The sequence below is a fragment of the Cinclus cinclus genome, chromosome 5 (assembly GCF_963662255.1).
Source record: "Cinclus cinclus chromosome 5, bCinCin1.1, whole genome shotgun sequence".
NCBI classification, from domain to species: Eukaryota; Metazoa; Chordata; class Aves; order Passeriformes; family Cinclidae; genus Cinclus; species Cinclus cinclus.
Window position 1 is genome coordinate 68,689,501 of NC_085050.1, and position 25,683 is coordinate 68,715,183.

The following is a 25,683-nucleotide window of genomic DNA, read 5'->3' on the forward strand; positions in this document are numbered from 1 at the left end:
ACAAATTTTCAGAAAAATAAACATAATCTCCACATTGTACATCTCCTCATGTTTCAGCTAGATGTGTGGTACAGTTTTACAGCAAATTTAAATCAAACACCACCTTTAAAAATGGCTGGGTTTATATTTTGATTTAGATTGCTCTATGGGAGCTGAGCAAGCAGCACTGGCTATCAGTACATCATTACTCTGCAGAGGTTTTTTTCTACTGCCTGCAAATAAGTTTGGTAACAACAGCCTGTTGAAATCCCCACAGATTGTCCATGCTAGTTCCAAACACACGCTGCAAGCTGACACACTGTATTGACCAAATAAATTCAGAGCTCTTAGCCTTAAATCATGCCCTACAGTACGATTAAATTGTTCAATCTGCTGTTTTTAATGGAAGCTTATCTTGAATTTCTTTCCATACAAATGAGCAAAGTGCTTCTCCCAAAAAATGTCAGACTGCAGTTACAAAGCAGATTATAGCCCTGTGTAAATGAAACAATTCAGAGAAAGAATAATAAGCTGGCTGCTCTGTATGCCACCACATGCATACATAGTTTCCTTCAGAACATGAACAACAAAAACTGAAATGAGTTTTTTTGTTCTTAGCTCAATCAGCATAATCTCCCTAACTTACATCGCTATGTGCTCTGCAAGCCAAGCTCCAACCCCAGCTGAAGGGCTGGATATTTGAGAATATATTTTACTTGGATCAGAGTTCATGCAATTTATTTTCTAATGTTAGTCAAATGTTCCTGCTTGTTACTCAAGCATTACTCTACAGTTACCTTGCCATATTATGAGCCTTTCTATCCTGTCACTTTGCAATAGCTCAGGACTGACAGCTTAATGATTTTACCAGTTTCCGATAAAATCCCACTGTGCTGTAGGAAATGACAGATTTGGAATCTTGAAGGGGGGGGTACTTTATACAGTTTTGGACACCTGGGAGACATTCTTCCTGCCGCAGAAGTATCTAAGACAAAAGTGATTCTCTTCACATACTGTTTGTAAACAGCTGACATTACCAAATAGATTTAAACCATAAAAACAAACAAAATCACACAAAGGTATAGGTAGTCTTAAATGCTTGCTTTTAGCCTGAAGCATTCATAGATGAAATTTCTATAAATAGCCCTTTTTATGTTCTGTCTTCTTCTACAGTCCTCTGGCACTCTGACAAGTAAAATATTTTCTTTCTCTGTTTTTTTTCTTCAGTGTACTTCATTTATTTGTTGCAACTTTTACTCTGTGCCCCTAATACTTAGCGATTTACATCTTATTTATAGAAGCAACATTCTACCTTAGTTACTAAAATGGGAACCTGGTGCATGTCAAGATTAAAGTGCACCTTTGGGCTTTACCATTAGGAAGCTGTGACATAAGTTATTAAATCTGCAAGATGCAAATTGGAATCTGATACCAAAGCACATTAAATCAAAGTCATTGCTCAACATCACAATTATCTTTCATGTTATTTGGGTATATAAGCCCTAAAAACACACAAAAATTGGATTTGCAAATCTAGCTGAAGACTGGATTTCACAAAACCATAGAATCCTTAATGTTGGAAAAGATCTGCTAGAGTCCAACCACTTAAGCCAGCACTTGTCCCCAGGTGCAACATCTACACATCTTTTTAATACCTCCAGGGATGGTGACTAAACCACTTTCCTGGGCAGCCTGTTCCAGGCACTGACAACCCTTTTAGGGAAGAACTCTACTAATATTCAATTTAAGCCTCCCCTGCTGCAACTTGAGGGCATTTCCTCTTGTCCTGTTGCTTGTAACTTGGGAGAGGAGACCAACACCCAAAATAAATGGAGAAATAAGGTCTTGCTCTAGGAACTGAAACAGATTTTTAGGCTCAAGACTGCAAGGACTAGAAGGGAGCCACACTAGGTTTATTGCTTTTATTCCCTTCATCAGTCCTAGGTTGAAATGCACAAAAGAAAATGGGGCACCCCACCACATATTATTGTTCTGTGACTTTAATTTCAAACATGGGAAGAATATGGAATTCCAGGTATGCTGGCCATCTCTGCCTGAGAAGGGAACTGTTGGGTAACAGTTACTGATTATGGATGGCAAATAGATTTGGTTTCATTTCTAATGCAAACACTGTGGAGTCAAAAAACTTGGCTTGGATTCCAAGAGCATTTGGTTTATGTTCTGCTTTGGAAATATTATTAAAAAAAAAAATGAGAGAAGAGGAATAGAAAACATTTACTGAAGAAAAAAATGAAGGCAGGAGAAGGGTCAGAGTGCCAGGCATATGGCAATCAGTTGTCCCAGTTTTTGGCGGAATTCCTCACCTCAGATGCATTCTGGGGGACAAAGAAGTAACTTTCCTCCTTCCCCTCAGAAATTCTCATAATGTAGCACCTTTTAACTCTTTACATGTATGCTACAGAGGAAAACCAGGCTCCCAGACTGATGAGATTGGTAAAATCTCTGGATTGGCTCAAGAAGGTCATGGATGCCTAGAATTTTAACTTTGTCCATTTCTATTTTCCAAATGTTGAGAAAAATTATTATGAGGCTTTTTGCAATTACTGTGGTTAATTAGCATTCCCTGATAATCATCCCTGTAATCTACACCAGTTAATTAGCCCCGTGCATAGTCATCTATGTCATTAATTATTCCTGGCTCTCATTTTTCACATTGAAAGTATGGGGGCACTTTGCACATGTTTTTTTCATTATACTTTATCATCATCATACTGAACAAACCACCACAGGGCTTTGAGTCAGTTGGAATAAGGCAGAAACGAAGGAGGTTTTTCCCAAAGTTGGAGTTTCTGCTAGCAAACACAATGTCACTAATTTTACCTTCCTCTGCACTCGCCTGGAAGCCAAAGCAATTTGGCTGAACTTGCCTTAAAATCCTCATTTTTGCACTTCTTACCATTCCAGCCCGGCGGGCAATGACGGTGTGGAACTGTCCATCAGACACTTTCTTAGCTGTGCTGAGCTTGTAGGTGCCACTGCCCAGGTTGTAGGAGAACCTCAGCCTCCCTTCCACTATTTCCAGGGCCAGGAATTCCGCCCGCTCCCCTGTTTGGTTGTCGTAGTTGTACAACAGCAGGGCGTTGCTCTTTATGGTGGCAAACTTTATGTAGATGTAATTGTTGTTGGGATCCATACTGGGGAACTCCATGTAGGACAGCTCTTCAAATCCATAACTGTTGAGCTCGCAGTGATTCCCAAAAACACCTGAAAAATGAGAAGTAAAGTCTGGAATGGGGGAGTTTTTTCCTCACTGTGCATTCTCCCAGGAGAGAAGCATGGATGTGCTCTCGACGCGGCTGTGGAGCCCCTGATGTACAATTAAAATCACACAACCAACAGAAGGATGCTATCACCCACAGCTGGGTGATGAGGTACATGGTATTTAAACTTAAACACTGAGTCACAAAGGAAAGATGCATCAATTGAAAAGCATTTCGCCGAGCTCTGCGGCTTCTTCGGAAAACACCAAACCAAGCCAGTTAGACAGCTCTGTCAAGACATGGTTGTTAATTATCATCAGGCATTTATTAGCCCAGCTATGGAAATAAATGTGCGAGTTGAGTTTATTTTTCACTCTGTGACTGTTATCTGAACTGTTTCTCATTGGGTGGCTCATTTTTTATACTTATGAAATAGGCACATCTGTGATTAAAATATTATGTCTTCTCAAGTTTTTGCTGATATGAATATTTTGGTGCATTCTCCATACTTCTTTTCAGACCTCTGTCTCAGAATTTCCCTTGATTTTTGTTTTACTGGAGCAACAATGAAGAAAAACCCTGATTTAATTTATGAATACCAGTTACATTTACAATGGGAAATTAATATACCCTGAGGAAATGTACAATAAAGGAAATAAAAGAGAATAGAGAAATTATTCCACATGTCAATAGAAAAACTTATTCAACATCAGTTACAAATGCATATTGAGAACCATACTTTTGTGAGAGGGTTTTCAGCAACCTTAAAACACAGTAGATGATTTCTGTACATTTCTGGTTTTTTATTAATCTCTTACATTTCCTTTCCTATTTTTCCATTTGAACAATGGCAAATCTGGATTAATCTGCATTCAGAATCAATCTTGATGCAATTGTGTCATGATGCCTTAAAATATCCACGTTGTTCTATGTTTTTATTGGATTTGTTCCACAAACCAAATCTGGGATAATTAAATTCTAAAAATTATGAAAGTATTTTGGCACTACTATATGCTTCTCTGATGTAAAATACTGATGTCATTTACAGTGGTCTTCCTCTTCAGCTCCATTAGAAGTGCCTGTTATTCATCAAGAGAGCTTTGTTATCATCATACCTCCTCCTTCAAGACTGAACTTTGGATACTCTTTGTGGTGAAGGTACTTTAGTCCTGATCCAGCTGTGATTGAGCTAAGTTTCTTCATTAGGAAGTCAGTGGCTTTAAGTATTTCAAGCATCCATTCTTATTTTTGGACGGTTATCTGTATCTATCTATCTATCCAATCAGAAATATTCTTTCTAAGTTTTAGGCACTGAGTTGTTTGGCTGGGTCTTATGTTTTTGTGTGAGAGAGAAAGGATCTGCTATTAGGAATGAATAATATGTATTTGTAGCGACCACATCACTTTTTAGTTTTCTTTTAAAGAAAAACAAGCTAATTGAACCTCTAAATACATGCAGTTTTTCCAGACCTTGAATCATTTTCAAACCAGAAATCATTCACACAGGTAAAAATAAACAGGAATGGGAACAGGGAAGGGGGAGATGAAGAGGAGAGGAGGAAAAGGGTACTCACCGAAGGGACAGTGGCAGAAATACCCCTCCAGCCCACTTTGGCAGGACCCACCATTGAAACAGGGGTTGCACTCACAGTAGTTGACAGTGGAGTCACACGTTTTCCCTGTGATGAGGGAACAAAAGCAATTTCCAGGTCAGACTATACAGGGAAAGAGGAAAGGCAGGCTGGTGTTGTAGGCAATGAGGTTATGAACACATGGCCAGGAGAGAGGGTGCCAGGGACCACTCTGGGATGGAGAGAGGAATCACAGACAGGATGCTGCTCCCAGCCCTGTCATAGGCATAATGTGTGGCCCAGAGAAAGTAACTTCACTTTTAAATTGTCTCATTGTGATTACAGGTACTGGTGGGCTGTAGTTTCAATTGCATTGAACTGTATTTTTTATTTTATTTTATTAACTGGTGTCTGTAAAAGAGAGATCATGCAATTACAGGCAATGCTGAAGTAAATACCTGTAAAAATGTATCCTTTTCTCTCCCTGTTGAGTACAATACCCTCATGAGTGCAAAGGAGATACAGACAGCCCTTGCTGGACCCTGCACAAGCAGGTCATGCTGAACAGAGGCTGCTATTGTACATTATATGATTTTTTTGTATTTTTCCTCATCAATTACAACCTCCTTCCTGGCTTGGAGAGACCACAGTCCTCTGGAGCTAAAACAATCTACCCTGGATACAGTCTTTTCCTAAGCAGACATTGTACATGTGGTAAATATTATTCCCCAGAGAACAAACTGAGATCACATAATTCATTTCAGCAAGGAAGGGGACCAAGAGAAAAAGTGAAGATTTTAGCAGACACCAAATACAGACAAGCGTATTCTTTGTACGAAACCAAAATTTTCTTTCTATGGAAACATTAACTACAAAAATATTTGTCTTCATTTCTAAGGTGTTTCACTGCTTGGCTTTGATGAGTTTAGCAACACTTCCACTACATGCCACTCTTGGATCATGTCTTCCTGTCACCAGCAGTGCCAGCCTTCGCTGCCTGCGCTCAATGAAAACTTCAAAGTATTGATGTATGTATATGATATATTATGTTTGTCCTCCCTGTTCCACTGCAAAAAATCACAAAACCAGCCACGGTCTCACAGACTCCTCCTGAACTCCATCTCAGCCAGGCTATACACACAAAGCAAGGGCTAAGATCATCTTATATGCTTCTTTTTGCACTGATAAATAATTATTTTATTTTTTACACCATATGCATACGTTTAAGTTAAAAGCACAACATGAGCTTGCACAGAGGGTGTCTGTTCTTGTGTGTCACATAGATCTTGTAATTTTACATCTCCCACGACAGGAATGCACAATAGGCAGTCCTTAGAGGCTGCTGGTGCTTCAAACTCTAAAAAACCAGGACTGTGCTTTATGAACTCCGCTGCCTTTTTCAGAGTTTCACAACTTAAGTCACCTAATGAAGAAAACCTCATGTTCTTTCTCCCCCTCTTCTACGTTTCTGTTTAACCTACAGTTTTCAAGCAGCTCTTCCATGTGAGCAGCAGCTCTCCATGTGTGACTGCAAGCAGGATGGAAATGGAGCGCTGGAGGATTCCTGCGGTTAATACGTCACTTGTAGATGCACCATAAATCCAGGAAACTTTTCCAGTGTCTGAATCTAATTATGCTTTGGGGGTATTTATTTATGTTTTATTCTCTAATGGGCATGACTGAAGGATGAGCTAACTTTTTATGTGAGATTTTGCTGTTTTCTTTTGTTTTCAATTTATGGTCTGTAGTAGAGATCTTTGACTTATGAAGGGGAGCACATTGCAGGAGTGAGACAGACATGCTTAAAATAGCTCAGTGATGTTGCTTAGTTTTCACAAAAACCAAGTGTAGCTAAAAAGGCTTACTCAGATTTTTTGCAGTTCAATCTAACTAAATACTCTTCTTTTTCTCAGCTAGCATTAAAGCTGGCATGTTTGCTGAGTCAGCAAGAGAATATGGGTATTTATTTCAGCTGCACTCACTTTAACCAATGAATAACAGCATCTTCTTTATGCCTAACTATTGTTTGAAGAGTTCTTGAAACCAACAGAAGTGTGTTTAGAATGACAGAATTATGGAGTCACAGAATGGTTTGGGCTGGAAAGGGCCTTAAAAACCATCTTGTCCCAGTCCCCTACCATGGGCAGGAATATCTTCCACAAGACCAAATTGCTCAAAATCCCATCCAAATTGGCCTAGATGAAAACTGAAGTTAGCTGAGTTTATAGAAAAATTCTCAGATGAAATTCTGAAAGATGCAAGGTATGCATTTGTGCATCAGAAAGATCTTTTTCTGAAGACCATGAAAATTAGGAGAATGCTGGATAATTGGTAACAGACAGCATTCAACACTTATCATTCATCACCTCCAGCTGATGCTATCACAGGCAGGGGCTTATGCAAAAATCTAAGTTCCTCAGACTTTTTTTTTTTCTAATTGAAAAATGTAACAGGAACAGATACCAGCTGAATACTCTTGAGTTAAGATTTCAGCTGATTTGAGAGTTTTAGTTTTTGTGGTTCCCTGTGTCTATCTTTTAAAGTGGTTGCTCACATATTCTAATCTTGCATTTGAAACAACTTCACAAACCTACATTCCTTCATCTTAATGAATCCTGGAAAACAGGAAATGAAGGGTTCAAAGGAAGGGCAGACAACTACTGTAAATCACCAAGCATATTCCCTCCAGAAAGTGATTATTTTAAAAACAAAACCTGTTCATCATTAAGAGATATAATTATAACAGATTGTTCAAACCCTAATGATGTTGCTCTGAGGTAATCAGTCTTTATAATCCGATCCAGTGAAGAGAATGACATTACCTTTTTCAGTATGATGAAGTGAAATGCAGCTGACAAAACACAATAAATCAATGAAAAGTAAGACTCTCCATTTTCAGGTACACCATTATAAAAGTCTACAGCTCGTGTACTCTAATTTACATTGAACAGAGAGTCTGGCCCAGAAAATACTAATTTTCTACTTGCATGCACTACCATGTAATTTTTTATTTTTTACCAAGCATGCAAATTCAATTATGAAACTATATTTTCATTCTAACAGAAGCAGCAAAGCTATGTACATGGAGAACTGAATTAGAAATCCAGTATTTTAGATGCCACTTTTTTTGTTGTTATTGAGGCACTCTAGACTTATAGTCATGAAGAAACAGTTTGAGGCTTTATTTTTACATCCACTGCGGCTATCTTTAATCACATGTGATTGCAAATTAAGAGCCCAAGCAGCTGTGCTCTCCTTCTGTTGGCACTATAATAATGACATAATAGCCTCTATGTCAAGCATGCTCAAACAATCAGTACACTGACATTTGTTTGCAGAACTTATTGAATATTTAATTTGCAGAATTTCAAATATGCTTTTGCAGACATAAAATGTCTAAATATACTGTGTGTTAATTGTGATCTTATCTAATAAGCTCTGCTGATATTAAACCCCAAAGTTATTTTGTCTTTTAATTACACTGGTGCCATTTGTTTTATGTCTTGACCAATTAATCTCAGGACACTTTAATCACTCTTGATTCTGCAATGGCCAACTGATTAAACAACATCTGACTCCCAAATAGAAACGTCTGCCTCAGTGGCAGTCTATTTTAGGGTTATTTGTGTTGACAAGGAGTTTAAGAAAGCTCCTATCAGATGCCACATTTAATTCATGGCATGAAAGAAATCCAGCACTTCAAACTCTAAGAGTCTCTCATCACATTCTCTTGGTAAAAATACTCTTTTTTTTTCCAACTTGTCACATGCAGTGCTTGGTTTTCAGCTGACATAAGGGTTGAGCATTAAGGTACAAGCTTTAACACCAGAAGAAATCAGCTGGATGCTTCAGAAATGTATCAGATTACAGTCTAGAGGCATTTGCTGTAGTTTGCTGCTAGAGTTAATGAATGAAGTGTTTTGCTTCCCTGCAACAGCAAACCTATGCCTATATACTCTCTGGTGCTAATGACCTCAAGAGTTACAGGGAATAGGTGCCCCAGAATTATTTTGCCATGATGCTCCTGGCAAAATGATTTGATGTGCTAATACAACATAAAATAAAATCCTGGATTGGTAACTTAATTAGAGCTGCTTGTCAATTAAGAACAAATTGCTGCTGGCCTGAGGCTCAGGAGCATATCTGTGAGGTTCATGCAGAAGATCTCATCAGCAACCTTGACATTGCACTGAATATGTATCCACTGCTGCAGCTGTGATTTAAATTAAGTAGCTAAACCTTTACTTTGAAATTAATTAGCTTTCTTCTCCATTCTCTCCTGCACAGATCTGCTTGGAGCAAAAAACCCAAAGGAACGGTGGATCCCCTGATCCCTCCATGGGTTACAGGAGAGTTGTGGTGATGGTGGCAGCAAGTCCCACACCTGAATGGACACAGCTCTGCTGAGATGGGCTGCCCTGTGGCTTCTGCAATACTTCTGAAACACTCCTCAGAAAAGGCACTGAAAGCCTTACCTAATCTCCTCTGGTTAGATTTTTTTTATGATAACTATAAAAAGTGGTTATAAGCCCCGATTAAAATTGTTCAGACCGTCCTTAAATATCCTACTCACGGCAGAAGCAAAGACCAGCCTGCTTTTCTAGGGTTACAATACTGCTGTGTTTGAATGTGTAATGAATATCAGACAAAAAGTACTCAGAAGAGGTAGGAATGCTGCAAACATTTCTGCCCTTAATGAAAAAAATAAGTGACAAAGGGACAAAATACAGAACAGAGAGGTTGACCATTTTGCCTTAATTCTGGTTTTTCCCATATCCTTAATCTGTTTTCTGTCCTGCAAGTAATTTGGGGCAGAGGCTTATTTTCTTGCTTGGCACGCTTCTAGCAGACTTGAAATGCTCCCACAATATGCATAACAATAACATGTACAGAAAAATCATACTTAAGCATTGGAAATGGTTTCCACACATTTAAAAAATTTAAACAGCTTTTGCAAAAATCCTTCTGTTCTAATGCAAATCAGGTAAGTGAGATTTGCCTTGGGAGAGAGTTAAAATAAAATAATATTGTGGGCACCTGGTGTTCTAAGTGTTCTCGCTATTAATACCTCGTTTTGCATGACATCTTCATCTACTGGGGATGCTTGTGTTCAGACAGTCTTGGGCTAAGCAGGCACATCTCCACACTCTGGCCATCTTTTCTGGACTGTAAGGTACAGAGGAGTAAAAGCATACCTGTGTAGCCGGTTTTACAAACGCAGTTGAAGCTTCCCGGGAAGTTCTGGCATGCGGCACCGTTTTTGCAGGGGTTGGACAGGCATTCATTGACGTCCCTCTCACAAGCCATGCCGGTGAAGCCCTCCGGGCAGCTGCAAGAGAAGCCCCCCACCAGGTTGTGGCAGGTGCCGTCGTTGTGGCAGGGCGACGGGAGGCACTCGTCGATGTCGGTCTCGCACAGGTTCCCCTCGTAGCCCGGCAGGCACCTGCACACGAAGGGCTGCAGGGGCTCGTTGGCCACCACGATGACGGGCACGCTCTCGTGCGTCCTCAGCGCCGGGCTCACCGCCAGCCTCCTCAGGCAGCTCCCTCCGTTCTGGCAGGGGTTCTGGAGGCACCAGTCGTGGTCCACGGCCTCGACCCGCACCCCGCTCTGGCGGAAGAGGACGTCCTTGATGCTCTCAAAGAAGGTGGCCACGCCGCTGGGGTTCACGTACTGGTTGTTGGCGCGCCGGACGGCCGCCATCAGGAAGGTGTGGTTGCTGTCCTCGTAGAGCCCGTAGAGCTGGATGGCCGTGCCCAGCCCCGTCAGCTGGGAGCTGGCAATGCGCAGGAAGTGCAGGTAGTGGTTGGTCAGGAAGTCCCGCACGCCGTGGGCGCTCAGGCGCAGCAGGACGCTGTTGTCGATGGTGGCGTTGCTGAAGCCCGCGAAGAACACGCGGACGCTGCTGGTGACGGCTCCGTGCAGCCCGTCGTTGCTGAGGACCGCCAGGTCAAACGTGCCGTCCGTGGACCTCGCCTGCGAGTGCAGCTCACAGGTGCCTCCGGGAATGCTGAAAAGGCTGGTGACTCCTGAGCTGAGGGAGCACTGGAAGCTGTCTAGCACGTCTGGATCCTGAGGCTTTACATTGCCCAAAATTCCACCTGGGAAGAGGTTGCCATAATAATGAACAAAGATTTCCACTGTTCTGGGCTGAGACGGGTTGTCGTTTTGGTCTATTACCTTGATCTGCACAGTTCCTGTGGAAGACATCTGAGGAACGCCAGAGTCTCTCGTAATTACTGAGAGGTAGAAATCGCTGATTTGCTCCCTGTCAATCTCCCTCGTCGTTGTCAGGACTCCAGCGGTGCTGAGGCTGAAGTAGCTGGTGGCAGGGCCAGTGCTGAGCAAGTAATATGTGAAAGGACCTTGGTTGGGAGGGAGATCGGGATCCGACGACTGGAGCGTCATCACCAGAGTTCCTGCGCGGTTGTTCTCCAGGACTTCTCCTTGCCTGGTGGACAAGGTAGGGCCGTTGTCGTTGATATCTTCCAAAGTTACCAACAGAGAGGCACTTCCTGTCGCAGATGGTGTTCCCGAATCAATGGCCAGCACAGACAGGTTGTAGACGGGCAGCGTTTCTCGGTCCAGCTCCGCAGTGACCGTCACCTGTCCCGTCTGTGGGTTGATGGAAAAGGCGCTGTTCTCATTGCCAGACCCGATGAAATAGGAAAACCTGCTCCAGCTGGGGACGGAATCCGAATCAAAGGCACTGACGAATGTGACGTGGGTGCCTGGAGGAACACCCTCGCTGATCCGTATATTGTAGGTTCCCAAGGTAAAAACAGGAGGATCGTTGGCATCGAGGATTGTGATATTAACAGATACTTCATCTATATCTGCACCACGAATGCTCCCCAAATTTTTTGCAAGGACTTTCAAAGAGATTCGTTCTTCTTTTTCTCTGTCGAGGGGTCCCGAAACGTAGATCTGGCCACTTTTTTCATCTATCTGGAAGCCCTTCTTTCTGCTGTTGCCAAAGATGAGGTAGTGGACTTCTCCATCAATTCCCATGTCACGATCACTTGCAAAAACTTCACCTACAACAGTACCTTTGGAGGCTGCCTCTGAAACCTCAAAATAATAAAGCTTGGACACAAAACGGGGTACATATTCATTTGTCCCTTGTAAGTGGATGTTGACAGTAGCAAAGCTGCACCTCTCTTCATCTGGAACATTAAAAGCCTTTACTGTTAAATGGTAACTCTGCTTTGTTTCATAATCTAAAAATCCCTGGGTGGTGATGGTTCCCGTGTTGGGGTCAATGACAAAGAGGTCGCTGTCTGAGGACTGGATGGCATACGCAATCACAGCGTTAGATCCAGAGTCAGCATCAGTGGCATTTAAACAAATCACAGTTGTCCCACTGGGGGCATTTTCTAACACGGTGGGAAAGTACTCCTCAGGGCTGAATGCTGGGGAGTTATCATTGACATCAATGACATTGACAGTGACACTGCAGTAGCCTGTTCGGGACACCCATCCTCCATCCGTGGCAGTAACAATCAGCTCGTGCTTTTGGTGTAACTCAAAATCAAGTGGTTTGGCTAGCATCAGTGTACCAGTGGTCGTATTAATAGCAAAGATTCCAGCTTCATTTCCAGAGGAAATATTGTATCTGATCAACCCGTTCATAGCAGCATCTCTGTCTCGAGCTGAAACAGTCCTGACCACTGTTCCAACAGAGTAGCTCTCCGGGATTGTAACACTCATGCGGCTCTGGGAAAACTCAGGTGTATGGTAATTTTCTTCTGTCACTACTATTTCAACAGCTACCTCGGATGAGAGGGGGGGATTACCTTTGTCCTTGGCTTTCACTTTAAACAGGAAGTTTTTGTTCAAATCAGCCATTAGTGAAGATGACACAGAAATCCAGCCTGTACTCCTGTCCAGTCTGAATTTATTAGTTTTGCTCTCATCAGAGATGAAGTACTCCACTTCAGAATTCAAGCCAAAGTCCTTGTCATCCACTGCAGTAACTTTAATTAAATTTGTGCCAACCCTGACGTTCTTAGTAACAGGAGTGAAATATTTAGGAGCGAGGAAGAGTGGTGCGTTGTCATTGCTGTCCACTACGTTTATGGTGACAGTGGTCTCACTCACTAACGGGGGACTGCCCCGGTCTGATGATGTCACGATGAAGCTGTGCCTATTGATGTTGACATTGCTGGAGCCACTGGAGTTTTGGTACCTTAAGTACTGCTTGTTGAAGATCTCTCCTGTGGTTGCATTAATTCGGAAGAACTCGGACTGGGATTTTATGAAGTAGAAGACTTGACCATTGGACCCTTCATCTGGATCGGTGGCTGAAACCTGGGTGACCTTTAGCCCAATCCCAGGAAGCTCGGGACACTCCAGGTAATAGGATGGTTTTGTAAATCGTGGGGCATTGTCATTGACATCTGTGACAAATATGGTGACATCTGTGCTCACTGTCCACCCCGAGTCATGTGCAGAGACCCTGATTCTGTAGCGGTCGGTGTCCTCCCTGTTCAGTGGTCTGCTGATGGTGATGTCCCCAGTGTTGGGATTGATGGTAAACGGGAGACTCGTATCCCTTATGGAGTACCTGCTGACCGCATTCACCCCAATGTCCTCATCTGATGTGGTGACTCGTGTTACTGTAAAACCCAGAGGTGCGTTTTCAGGCACAGAAGCACTGAATATCTGTGAAAACCTTGGAGCACTGTCATTTTCATCTAAAATATTAATGATAACTTTGACAGTCGTGCTCTGGAGCGGAGTGCCTTTATCCGAAGCTTTTATGGTTAGTGTGTACTGAGACAGTTTCTCCCTGTCCAAGGGCCGGACACTTCTGATCTCACCAGTGGCTCGATTGATACTAAAACTGTTTTCAGTATTGCCCTCAATTATTTCATAATGTAGCTGCCCATTTAGACCACTGTCTCTGTCAACAGCAGCCACCGTCAGTATCTTCCTTGGGGACAGGTTCTCCGCTATTTCTGCAATGAAGGGATCTCGCTCAAACTCCGGCACATTATCGTTGACATCCAGCACAGATACTTCCAATTTCTTATATGATGAGAAGGGGGGGAAGCCCATGTCTCTGGCCTCAATCCACACCACGTATTTCTGTACGGCTTCAAAATCCAAAGCCCGCCCTACAGAAAGCTGTCCTGTCACCTGGTCCACCAGGAAAGTGCCGCCCAGGTTACCGCTGGCGATGTAATAGGACAAGGATCCTCCTCTGGATGAAGATCCAGAGACAGTGGTGACAAGTGTCCCGACTGCTTGGTTTTCAGGGAATGTGAAGGTCTCCTGCTCTGCCTGAACACGAGGAAATTTGGCTTTGTCCACAAACCTCACAGTGACAGTGGTAGAGTCTGTCTTGGGGTACCGGCCACCATCCCTCACATGAACAGAAATGGTGACTTCAGACTCTCCTGCCAGTGGTTTTGAAGCCAGGATTGCCCCCCTGGCTGGATCAATGTGAAATTTCTCAGAGTTCTTCCCCACAAGGGAATAATGGAGCTCGGCATTGGAGCCAGCATCTGCATCGGTGACAGTGACAGCAAACACGAATGAACCTGAAACAGAGAACAAAGCTCGGTCAGTCCTGTAATGAATGCACTTAACGTGAGAAACATGATGCCAGCCTTTCACTTGGAAGGACATCCTGCAGCAGCATGCTCTTCCTCACGCAGCCTTGAAAATGAACTGCTTTTTTCACAAAGAAATGAGTTCAGCAAGTCGTAGGTGAGTCTGTGAGACCACAAGACATGCACACAGCCAAAAAATGCTGAGCTGAAAAATAGGACACTGGATTCAGAGAGATGGATGTACAGATCTCAGTAACTGGGAAACAGACCTGCAAGCCTTTTGGAGGCCTATCATCCTGTTTCTAGAACATTCACACAATAAAAACCACAAACCCTGTAAGACTGAATGCTATTTTGATTTTTTAAAATTACTCTTAGCCTATTTATCCGTGAAAAAACTCCACCCTGGAATTCAAGGACTATTAAGATTACATAAGTGAATAGGCAGCATCCATGGACATTTATCCTACACCACTGCCCCGTGCAATCCCTCCTCTTCCTATTCCCCAGATGCTGCTCCTTTCTCCCCACTAGCCCTTTACTTCTAATTTTCTAAGAGCATTCCAAGGACATTAACTAAGAGGACTGAATTTTTAAAAGCACACTGGTAAAACACAAATGCAAAACTGCTGCACAGTAGTACAATAACATAATTACATTCAGTCTTTTCAGGTCTTTTGAGTTTTTTGCTTCACAATAAGCTTGGCTGTATGGGCATCATTTCCATTATCCTCTACGTTTGCCTACCTGCAAGGAGAACCCAGGGTGCTCTTCCTCACCAGACTTTACAGATCTAATGCACCACACGACCTTCAAATTTGACACTGTCCAACCGATTTGCACAACACTGTTGATGTTTTACTGTTACTAAAATTTAGACAATACCCAGTTTTGTATAATAATCATGCTGTTTTCAGCCTCTTAAGGGAAAATCATTTACAGGCAGGAATGACTTTGACAGCATCCCTTAAAACTGTACTTCATGTCACTATTTGTCATGTGCAATGATTTGTACTCCAGGGGCAGGAGTATTTAGACAAGAACAGTATTCAAACCCCTGTGAGAAATGGGACAGGAAGAAAGGAAAATTTTTGTGCTTCAGTTATTTGAATTATAATATTAATACTATTACTAGTTCCCATTTTAAAATTGAATTTAAAAATACCAAAAAGAAAAGAAACTTGTAAATAAGAGAAGTGGATACACCCCTAGGTTTTTGCTAAGTTAAAAACAGAGTAAATATAGCTTAGGTTTCTAGTTACAAGAGATTTCATGCAAAAAGCACCAAAAAGATATTGTCAGAAAACAACACATCAACCTATGTGTACTCCTCCAGAAAAGAATTTAAAGAAACACCCCAAAAACAACCAGACAAAGGCATTAGTCAGATTACACGAGGTTTTACCAATGCAATAACAAAACAATTTCATAATGTTGTTCTGGAAATGGAGAAGAATTGTAAACAGATTCATTCTTCCATAAAAAGGAGATATATTTGCAATTGTTTAAAATTAAGAGACAAAATCCAAGACACGGAAATAAGTTTATTTTTTTCTGTAAAAAGAAAATTTGTTTTATAAAACATTTGTCATGGAATCCTCTCTACATATCCACATATGTGTATGTATGTGAAAGCATGGAATGTGAACTGAACCAGAAATTAAATCCTGTGTTGAGCGAAGGAATTTTAATTTGGGTGTAGGCTCCACAAAAGGAAGATTGCTGCTTGATTACTTTTATTTTATTTTACTTCACCGCCTGGCTCAAGGAAAGGCAACATAATTAACACGTGACATAGACACAGCATTTTTGGAAGACATTATCAAAATCCTGTTTAGTAATTGCTCAGAGGAGACTTTCAGAAATAAAAACAGACCATTGTCTTCCCAACCCTGGCAAAATAATAACTTTTTTTAAGTGGGTGATCATTTACAATATGTCTACATTATGTAACTACAGAAACATAATTGAATTTGGAAGGGAGGAACACAATAGAAAAAACCTGCTAAATCATGGATGGCAAATTGAGGTTTGTTATTCCTCATTCCAATGCAGCACAAAGATAATACCAGGAAAACAGCTGTAGAGGAACATCTCAGAAACATTTCTGGTGGCACAGCTTGGCTTTTCATTAAGATGTTGCCCAGAGAAGCTGTGAATGCCCATCCCTGGAAGAGTTCAAGGCCAGGCTGAGAAGGGACTTTGAGGAATCCAACTTAGTGGGAGATATCCCTGCCCATGGGAAGTGGATTGCTACTAGATGATCTTGAAGGTCCCTTCCAACCCAAAGCATTCCAAGACCCTCTGTTTATGGAAGTGCTTTATTCCCAAGCACTGCCAGCGACCAGGTTACCTGCAGTGGTGGGCGATGGGACGTGGGTGACATAGGGGTGGTGCTGGAATTTGGGCGGGTTATCGTTCACGTCAGACACGGACACGAGCACGCTGGTGGAGCTGGAGAGAGCCCTGGGGAAGCCCCCGTCGCTGGCCACCACCACCAGGGTGTAGTTCTCCCTCGCCTCACGATCGAGGAGAGCGCTGGTGATGATCTGCCCCGTAGAAGGGTTGATGGTGAATTGTGAATTGCCACCCATAAGCCTGTAGCTGTTTTGAGAGGAAATCCGAAGAAGAAAAATTGGATCAGTATTTCAAAAGGCAGCTTAATGATAACCATTGTCTATACTCTTCAGACCCCCATGCTGATGGGTATCAATACAGTCAGATTTTCTTCTGACTTTCCATCTGTCTTCACGGTTTTACTTTTCAAAGCTCAAGGCCTGTCATAAATTATATTTCTGGGCATTTCCAAGTACAGCTGTTTAGCACAGATTTCTAATATATGAGCTGACTGAGCCTTTGGATATTTGAAGGTGCCATTGGACATGCTCTCAAAACTGCCTACTGGAGGCATTCTCTAGTGCTGATTTCCCTCAGCTAATGCATTAACTGTTACTCCAAAAGGCTGAGGTACCTCTTCACTGAACCTGCAGGGTGTAACTAGAAGAAGTACTGGTTTTTGAAATAAAACTGACAGTTTTACAAAATAAAATGAACATCTTGTTTCCCAATACTAAGTTTTGCTATTCAAGATTTCAATGTTAATTTATAGTAATTCATAGCAAATTAGTAACCACACAGCTCTGTTAACAGAGGCTAACTGGGACCAGAGTTTGACCCTTGGTGGGTGCATGTGTGTGTGCACACATCCCAGTGTGATCTGATAAGAACTGACTGTGTGCTCACTGCAGGCACATCGTAGGGGCTACCTCTGGCTTCCTACCACACCGAGTTTGTCCCTTCTCTTGGAATGCTTATCTAGATTGTGTTCATACAGAATGAAACGCAAAGATGCATTTTAAAAGGTACTTGGTCAATATTACCTTTTTTAATAATTCAGATAATGGATTTTTGAGAAAACAATGGAAACAAAATCTGGCTCAAGTGAACAATTATCATATTAAATATCATAACCCAGCACAGCTGCGGTTGGCATTGCTCCTCTGTTAGAGCACAGCAGCAGCTTTTCTGAGGTATAATTCTATGAAGGATTCAGAATAAAGTGGCTTTAATGAAAGGGATTATTATTCCTATCTTCACCTCTTTAAGACCAGAACAGGCTATGACAGCAGCAATAACACAGCCCAGAAGCTGCGTCGAGAGGGTTGAGAGCCAGCCTGTGTAATAAGCTGTGGCAACTTCTCCTGCTCAGTCATTAATCTCTACACAATGCCACGAGCATACCTTAATTGCTTAATTATGATATAATGTGATGGCCATATGCAATTATTCTCCAGCCATAGCAATGTGCACCTAGAATAAAAAGAATGTGCACAAAGCCTAAAGCACCACTTAAATCTCCCTAAACAGCAGCACCAGGCACATTTCATCTGTGATTTGCAGTGATTTAACCTTGAGCGGGGCATTACAGAGACAGAAACTTTCTCTTCTGTGTTTCCACATATTTGTAGTGGCTTAAATGTTAGCACTAGAAAGATACCATGAATTTATTTTCTTTTAAAGGAAATAAAAAAGACATACTACATTTGTCTTAAGATATTCTGAATTATATCTACATGTAAACCAACTGACAGTGCACAAATGTCTCAACATAACTGCAAAAAATCCAAACTCAACCCAAAGAAAAAAGTAAACAAAACCAAAAACTCCTTGAAACTCTAATGGTGGCAAGTGGCACAAAAGGAATTTTGATACAAATACTTAAAATTTGGCCTTTTGACTCATACATCTGCTGTCTTTAACAGGACTGCTCAGGTGTGCATTGCCATTTACAACCCCATCACCCTCCTTTAATGACTTCACAGGTTGTCACCAGAAACAAGAGAACAAGAGTTGGCACATATGAACAGGTGACAGTTTTGTGGAAGATTAAACACTTCTGTTGAAACACAGCACATTTTTTGACTTTACATGAGAATGCTAGCCAAGGATTTTAAATAACCCTTTTGGAAACCAAAGGTTTAATTTTGAACAGACTCTACCAAGAGAAGGAGTTCTGGGCGCTCAGCACCTCTGACAAGATGACTGTACATGTTCTGGTCCTTCTGGCTTTCACCAGTTTTGTAATACCAGTCATACTTTACGATCTATTTTAAATGCTGAATCTGGACAAGTTCTGTCCAAGAAAAACAAAGTCTGTTCCTGAGCCTAAAGAGTGTAAAACAAAACCTGAAAACAATGTTTTAATAGCTACTTACGAAGGGAAAAAATATTTTTATCAACTAATTCTATGATGAGGTACTGAGTGAATGACAAAGACTAATGGCAGAGATATTAAAGCAATTTAACCACACTAAAGAAATCCAAGAGCACTCTGATAATTTCTGATTATGGGACGCAATCATTACAGTCATTCATGCTTCGCATGAAATTCTTTTTTTATAAAGGAGCTTGCCAGAAATAGTTTCTTAGACTATGAGTGAACAGAATTAAAAGATTCACTGTTTCACAATTTAATAAATGGTAATTTTGGATGATTTTCAAATATCTAAAGACGTCTAAACGTCAAGCTTCTATTTTTGGCTTGTAGCTAGTTGGAAAGAAAATTTCAGTATTTTATAGACATTGTTTTGCCATAACATTGTTCTATTTTACTTCATTTTTCTTAAAAAGTGACACAGTGGTATTCTTATGTTCTCTGAAGAAGGAACTGAGTTGAACTAACAAAGGTAAATAAGGAAGCTACTTTTATATCCTGCCTTGTGAGTTTGGAAACAGAGATGTTTGCAGTCACAACAGTTAAACGTGGTCAGATTAAGAACTATCACAAATTTGCTTTGCATTCCATTCACAATCTATCTGTCCTTAGTGGATAATCTTCAGCTTGTCTCTGCCACTCAGCATCTTCATTGCTCTCGTCTGTGGAACTGGGAATGGCCAGTGGTCAGCACAGCTCCCAGTTAAGTTCCATCAACTGAGCCTTGCAAACCCTTTTGTATGTAGTGCAAAAATGCCAAATTCTAACTTTTTACTAGTTTTCTGAATGTCATAAGATTTATGCCTTACCTTGGGTAATTTTCATGCTAAGCTGAAGACATTAATTGACCAAAGCTTTACTCAAGCAGCACATTTGCTTTCAGTGAAAATTTCTCACCACATGAAAAGGTGTGAATGCAGCAGCAAGGCAGGTAGTGGGTGCAGGTGCAAATTAAACTGGCTTTCTTTCCACTCAGTAAAAAAATAAAGTAACTCCACAACTCTATTTGGCCTCAACATAACTCTAAAAGCCGATAAGCAGCAAAAAGACAGATTTGCCCAAGTAATTTAGTTAAACACATGAAGCTGTTCTATTTTGTCTTACAGCTTTAAGGCACGCTGGTTGTGGACACTGGGGAAAAGGGAATCTTCAGGCAAGATATGAGGCAGTATTACACGGAGCAGCAGTAATCGACCTACCTAATAACAGCATTTGTAGAAGCATCAGCATCTGAGGAGTTTACGAGCAAAATATCCGTCCCCGTGGGAGCATCCTCCGGAACAGTGGCAAAATACATGTTAAAGGCAAACGTGGGGACATTGTCATTGACATCATCCACTGTGACAGCAATGGTTCCAGTGCCAGTGAGGGCAGGAGATCCTGTGGGAAAGGGGGGATACAAAGTGCTAGAGGTTACAAACACCAGCATGCTCATCGGAGGTCTGCCAGCCCTGATTTAGAGCCGAGCGCTTGAGCATGTCACAGCTCACAGAGCAAGAAAGAAGCCAGCTCGACATAGAGGACAGTCAGGTTTGTTTCAAAGTCATCTTGACATGAAGTACAAGTTGTGAAAGACAAAAAAAAAAAAAAAACCACCCAAAAAACCCCAAAAAACAATTTCTTGCTCCATCTAATTCCAGAAATATTTTGTAATACAAACTCAGTGGAAAAAGATGGTCTTGGAACAGCTCAGAAAGCCTTCCTGTAACAATTAGGACCAATTTGAAGATGTGGTTGACTTTCCTAGTTCTGTGCAAGAAGACCTTCAAAGGTGGCACGCTGACAGACGTGAAGACTCCAGCCCTCAATTTATTCATCCGCAGAACAAATGGAGTGGAAACAGTGGCAAAAACCAGCTTTCCATGTGGCTTTTCCACTGCTGGTTGCACCCCTGACCTGGGGAGACCTTCTGGAAGTGGGTGAGAAGGTTGCAATGAGTCTCCAGCCCTGTCCAGACTCACTCTCTCTGTAGAAGCAGCCATCTCTAGCAGCAAATAATGCTCGCTCCAATGGGGTACTGGCTTACAGAAAATCAGACTGAACTTATTTAACCCAGGGCTTTCATCCTCCTTGTTATTCTAAACTTCGATGAGCAGCAACAACCATGAAATAGCATGTTTATTCATGTGCAATCTCTCAGTATTTGTCCTCTTAAGCTTTTCCTTTGTCAAATCCAAAAAAAAAAAGACAATGAAGACTTTTCACAAGTTCATGTTAGTTTTGTCAGTCCATTCATTGCACTTCTTTTCAGCCAAGAATCAGCAAGACATCTTCTGCTAACCAAATTCTTCCCCTGGGAAAAAGGGATCATCCCTTTCTTTGAACACATAGGAAGAAGAAGGAAAAAAGTGATAGCAGAGCATAAAACACCAGTTATGGCCCCTTTTATCCAAAAGACAGATGGTGACCGTGCCTGTTTCACCCAAAACTGCATTGCTTTCCCCTTCTATCTCAGATACAACAATTCAGCACTTGCTGGACTGGAAAAAAAAGGGAGAATAATGAAATGCTTTGGGCAGAGACTGGTGGAGTCCTTGCATATTGCATGGAGCTGTCACTTGATGGAACGCAGGCTGCCCTGAGTGACCGCTCCAGCCCCTCCAGCCCAGCAGATGATTGGGTCACTGCTATCCAAGGTTATTGCTGGAGCTCAACCTCAGGGTTGGGAAGGAGGCAGGCTCTGCTTTTGGGTATCATCTGCTCCTGGCAAAGGGCTCCAAACACAAAGTTCTTACATAAAAGGAGAAATAACAACTCATTTTCCTGCATGTTAACCCTTGAAGGCTGAAGAAGCAATGCGGGGAGAAGGTGGGAGCAGGCTCAGCACGGGAAGGAGTATTTTTCACCAAAAAATGCTTTGCAGTTTAATGCCCAAATGGGCTGAATGACAGAGCTTCCAACTGAAAGGTGTTATAAATCTCACAAGGCTGGGTTTGGAGGCTGCTGATCAGAGGGGAAGGATCACAACGCCGAGGAAAGAATGTGCAAGCCAAGGAGTATAAGTTTCACATCACACAATAGAGGCCTTTCTCTGCTCTAGTCTGAGGTAATTCACTCTGCCAATTAATACTCTTTCAGCCAGGAAGGTTACATTAAGGCAATAAGTCTGACTCACTTTTTAGCCTTTTTTTTTTTTAACTCATGATTTTGTCATTTAGCCAAACACATATAGATAGAAAAGTCTGCAAAAGTGTTCTTGATTGCTGAAATATTGCCTGTGAAGTGTTTATTATTACTGCATTAAATGAAAGAGAGTCCTCAGCGGCGTTTGCTGCGTGTGTCATCAAGCTCTGGCCTTCCAAACGCATTTTATTGACATTCATCTCGCAGCTAATGAAATGAAAGGTTGAAAGTTGTAAAGTTTCGCAGCTGATTAAACAATTTATATATAATTCAGAAATTAATCTTGGGTAAGTCACATTCAAAGAGAATCAGTAATGCAAGTCAGCCTGGAAAAGAAAGCTAACTCACAGCTAAAACCTGAAACTCGCTGTTTCAAATGTATTTGCCACGACAAAGCCAAGGCCAGAAAATTCCCACCGTGGGTTTAGTCACAGAAATGAACAGAGGTGGCAGTGCCTTTAGATCCCAACCTTTGCCTCGTGCCCCAATCCCTTATTCTCCAACTCCCCCTCCTCCCTGGAAGTGTCTATGAGGCACCGTGCAGCGCGGTGTGGGCTCATTTGTGTCAGCCCCAGGGAAGGGGCTGTACCAGCCAAGGCTGAGCATCACAGCAGCAAAATTAGCTTGGGTAATGTAAGTAACCCAGACCTCACCAGTGTTAGCTTGTGGCTGCAGAGTGCTCGCAGAGACATCCCAGAAGTCTCATATTAATTCAGCTGTTTGTAACATCCCAAATCACTGCTCCTCAGTTCTAAACCCCAAAACTTCTCATCTTACTTGGATGGAAAAACTCATGTATTCACATTGGTTTCCTGTCTGTGTAGTCATTCAGATATGTTTTTTTTCCTCCAAGTAAAATATCACGTCCACAAATTTACTCCTTTATTCTATTACACTGAAAGACAAAGTTGCAATTTCACAGAGTCCTCAAAGCTTTTACTCGGTTGAAATTAAATGACTAGCTCACATTTCTGCAGTTACTGAGAAATATAAGAAGAGGAAATTACAAATGAAGTAATTTCATATGGAAAAGAAATAGCTTGGGGCCAAATTCTACCATCCTCAGTGAACTTCCAGTGAAAGCTGTGCTTGCATAAGGACCACAGAATTTGGCCCTTGGTAATAAGCAGGTTTCATAAAATGTACATGTCATATTTGTGGTGAGAGAGAAGTAGTTTCCATGGTCAGGCTGAGCTCCCAGATTTCTTAGTTTTGCCTCAATAGCAAATCTTCCCCAAGTCAGTTAATTCTTATTATGGTAGAGCAGCACCCCTATTTCATTCAAACTGCTCTTAATATTTTGCATAAATAAGTGCAGTAAATTTAGTGTAAATTCTGCAATATTAGCCAAGCACACAAGATGACCCAAAACCATTCTTAATAAACCAGACATTTTACAACCTATCTAAAATTGCTGTACACAGCCACACATGCCTCTGAGTACTTTTAAAAACAGCCCTGAGGGCTAAAGCCACAAAGAAACATACATTTTTCCCTTAGTGAACTTGCATTCAAAATATCTATGATTTTTTCACGATAGCCTGAACTATTTTTCAGCAGAAGCAGCACTTATTTCTTTGTCAGACACTCCTCATTTAGAGCATTTCTCTGATGTTATACAGCTAGTAGTTTTTTGGGGCTTTTTTTCCAAATCCCAAAATACTATGTCTCACAAAGTCTTAGAATATCCATCTTGGGGAAAAAAAAAGTTTTCTAGAAGGATGGAGGAGTGAAGGAACCAAATGATGAATCATAAAAGAACATAAAACTGGCTATGTGAACTAAATGGGAGAACTGGCTGTTCCCATTCAGTGAGTATCAAATCTTTAAAATTTATAAGATGGTGCCATTCATATATTATTGTCATTAATTGTGAATTTCCCATCTCTGTGTGCTGAGGTCTGTTTCTATGAACTGCACAGTTCATTTTCTAGGTGGCAGCTGTACATATACACTAAGCAGACAGTCCCACAAACGTCCACACACATCATTGTTGAAATAGAGATTAACCTGGGAGAGTGTCAAAATAGTAACGCTGAGTTCAGGGGGAAAATTGCTTCCCACGGACGTTCTCCCAAAAGTTTCAGCTTTTTTGCTTACATCTGCAAGTAAACATGTGTCTGGGGATGAAGAGAAGGAGCAGACCTTGGGAGCCTGCTCCTCAGGGACGTGTGGTGGAGGGTGAGTTACAGAGAGAGGTTATGAGAGGCCACCTTGGGCTGGGGCTCCCCTCTCTGCATGGGACACTGGGGGAAGGGACATGAAGAAACAGCCATGGGGAAAGTGGGTCGGGCAGGCAGCACCATGGGACAGGATGTCTCTTGTCCCAGCAAGATGGGACTGGTGAAGAACTACGAGCGGGTTTTTCTGCTCCATTCACCCATGCTTGCTTCAGGCTGACCACCACAAAAAAATACCATGATATTTGCAATTTTTTTAACTTAAAAGTTGCAACAAGCGCTCTCAATTTTTTCCCCTCCCTGCCCAGGAGAGGTGGGATGAAAAACCAATGGCTCTGTGCAGTAATTCAAGTAGAAAGAAGAAAGGAAAAGAAATGCAGGAAGTTAACAGTGGGGAGAAATGCCATTTAACCTGACAACCTCTACTTTTCAAATCTAACCAGCAAAGAGAGGTCAAGGTCAATACACCTTTCTGGATGAACTCATCATAAGCCACTCATTGCCCTAACTTGTGCTGATGCTTCAAAGACACAAAGTCACCTACAAGGGATGCACCTAAAGAGTGCTTTCACTTTTCCCTAGGTCTATCCATACACTGTTGGAAGAAGGGAGCACCATGTCCCTTGTTCTGGGGAATGTGATCTCTTTGGGAGTCCCCCAACACATGGCAGTGTCTGCTCTGGTACATGTTCAGCTCTCCTCACATCTGGGTGACTGGGGAATGATCACAGCACTCAGTGCACTGCAGCAGCAAGAAAAAGCCATGAAAGGAAACTTGCAAATCCATTTAGGTTCTTCAAGAAAGCTCAGGAAAAGATGATGCTATTGGAAATTATCTCGGCTGTGTGGTGCTGTTTGGCTCACAGCAAAAATTAGAAATAGGAGAATGTGTCCAGTACACCATCTACATATTGTTTGAAGCCTTAATGGTTTCTAGGTCCTGTCTGCACCATGCTTAACACAGCAGATAGTAAAACCATCATTCCTTTCAGAAAACAGGAACTCAGAAGTTTTTGCCAGCATTAAAATATCACAATCATGTGCTAGAAAATGAACAATAAACTTAAGCAAAGACCCACAGATACATTTCACTAAAATGAAAAAAAAAGCATTAAAATTAAATAAAATTAATCTAAATGACTAATCAAGACTCATCCTGCAGGCAGTTCACCATGTTTTGTGCTAAATTAAACACATCATTATCCTGAAAATTGGAAAGCGATTTAACAGAAATGGAATTTTTGCCTCAGTGAAATGTGTTGCTTTGCAACAAAGAGGATTTCACTTCTCCAGTCAAACACTCAGTGAATGAGTCCCAAGACTAGGAGTTGTATGTGT

At 41.6% G+C, this 25,683-nt stretch overlaps 1 protein-coding gene across 1 annotated transcript in view; it reads right to left on the reverse strand.

Moving 5' to 3' along the window:
* The window catches only part of FAT4 (FAT atypical cadherin 4), a 122,053-nt gene that overhangs the window by 13,849 nt on the left and 82,521 nt on the right, over window positions 1-25,683 (reverse strand). Inside the window, exons 7-11 of the mRNA XM_062493986.1 lie at window positions 20,242-20,422; window positions 16,682-16,932; window positions 9,967-14,316; window positions 4,775-4,879; window positions 2,897-3,204 (exon numbers count right to left, since the gene is read on the reverse strand). Of these exons, the coding sequence (XP_062349970.1) occupies window positions 2,897-3,204; window positions 4,775-4,879; window positions 9,967-14,316; window positions 16,682-16,932; window positions 20,242-20,422 (5,195 nt within the window). The remainder of the gene's footprint in view (window positions 1-2,896; window positions 3,205-4,774; window positions 4,880-9,966; window positions 14,317-16,681; window positions 16,933-20,241; window positions 20,423-25,683) is intronic.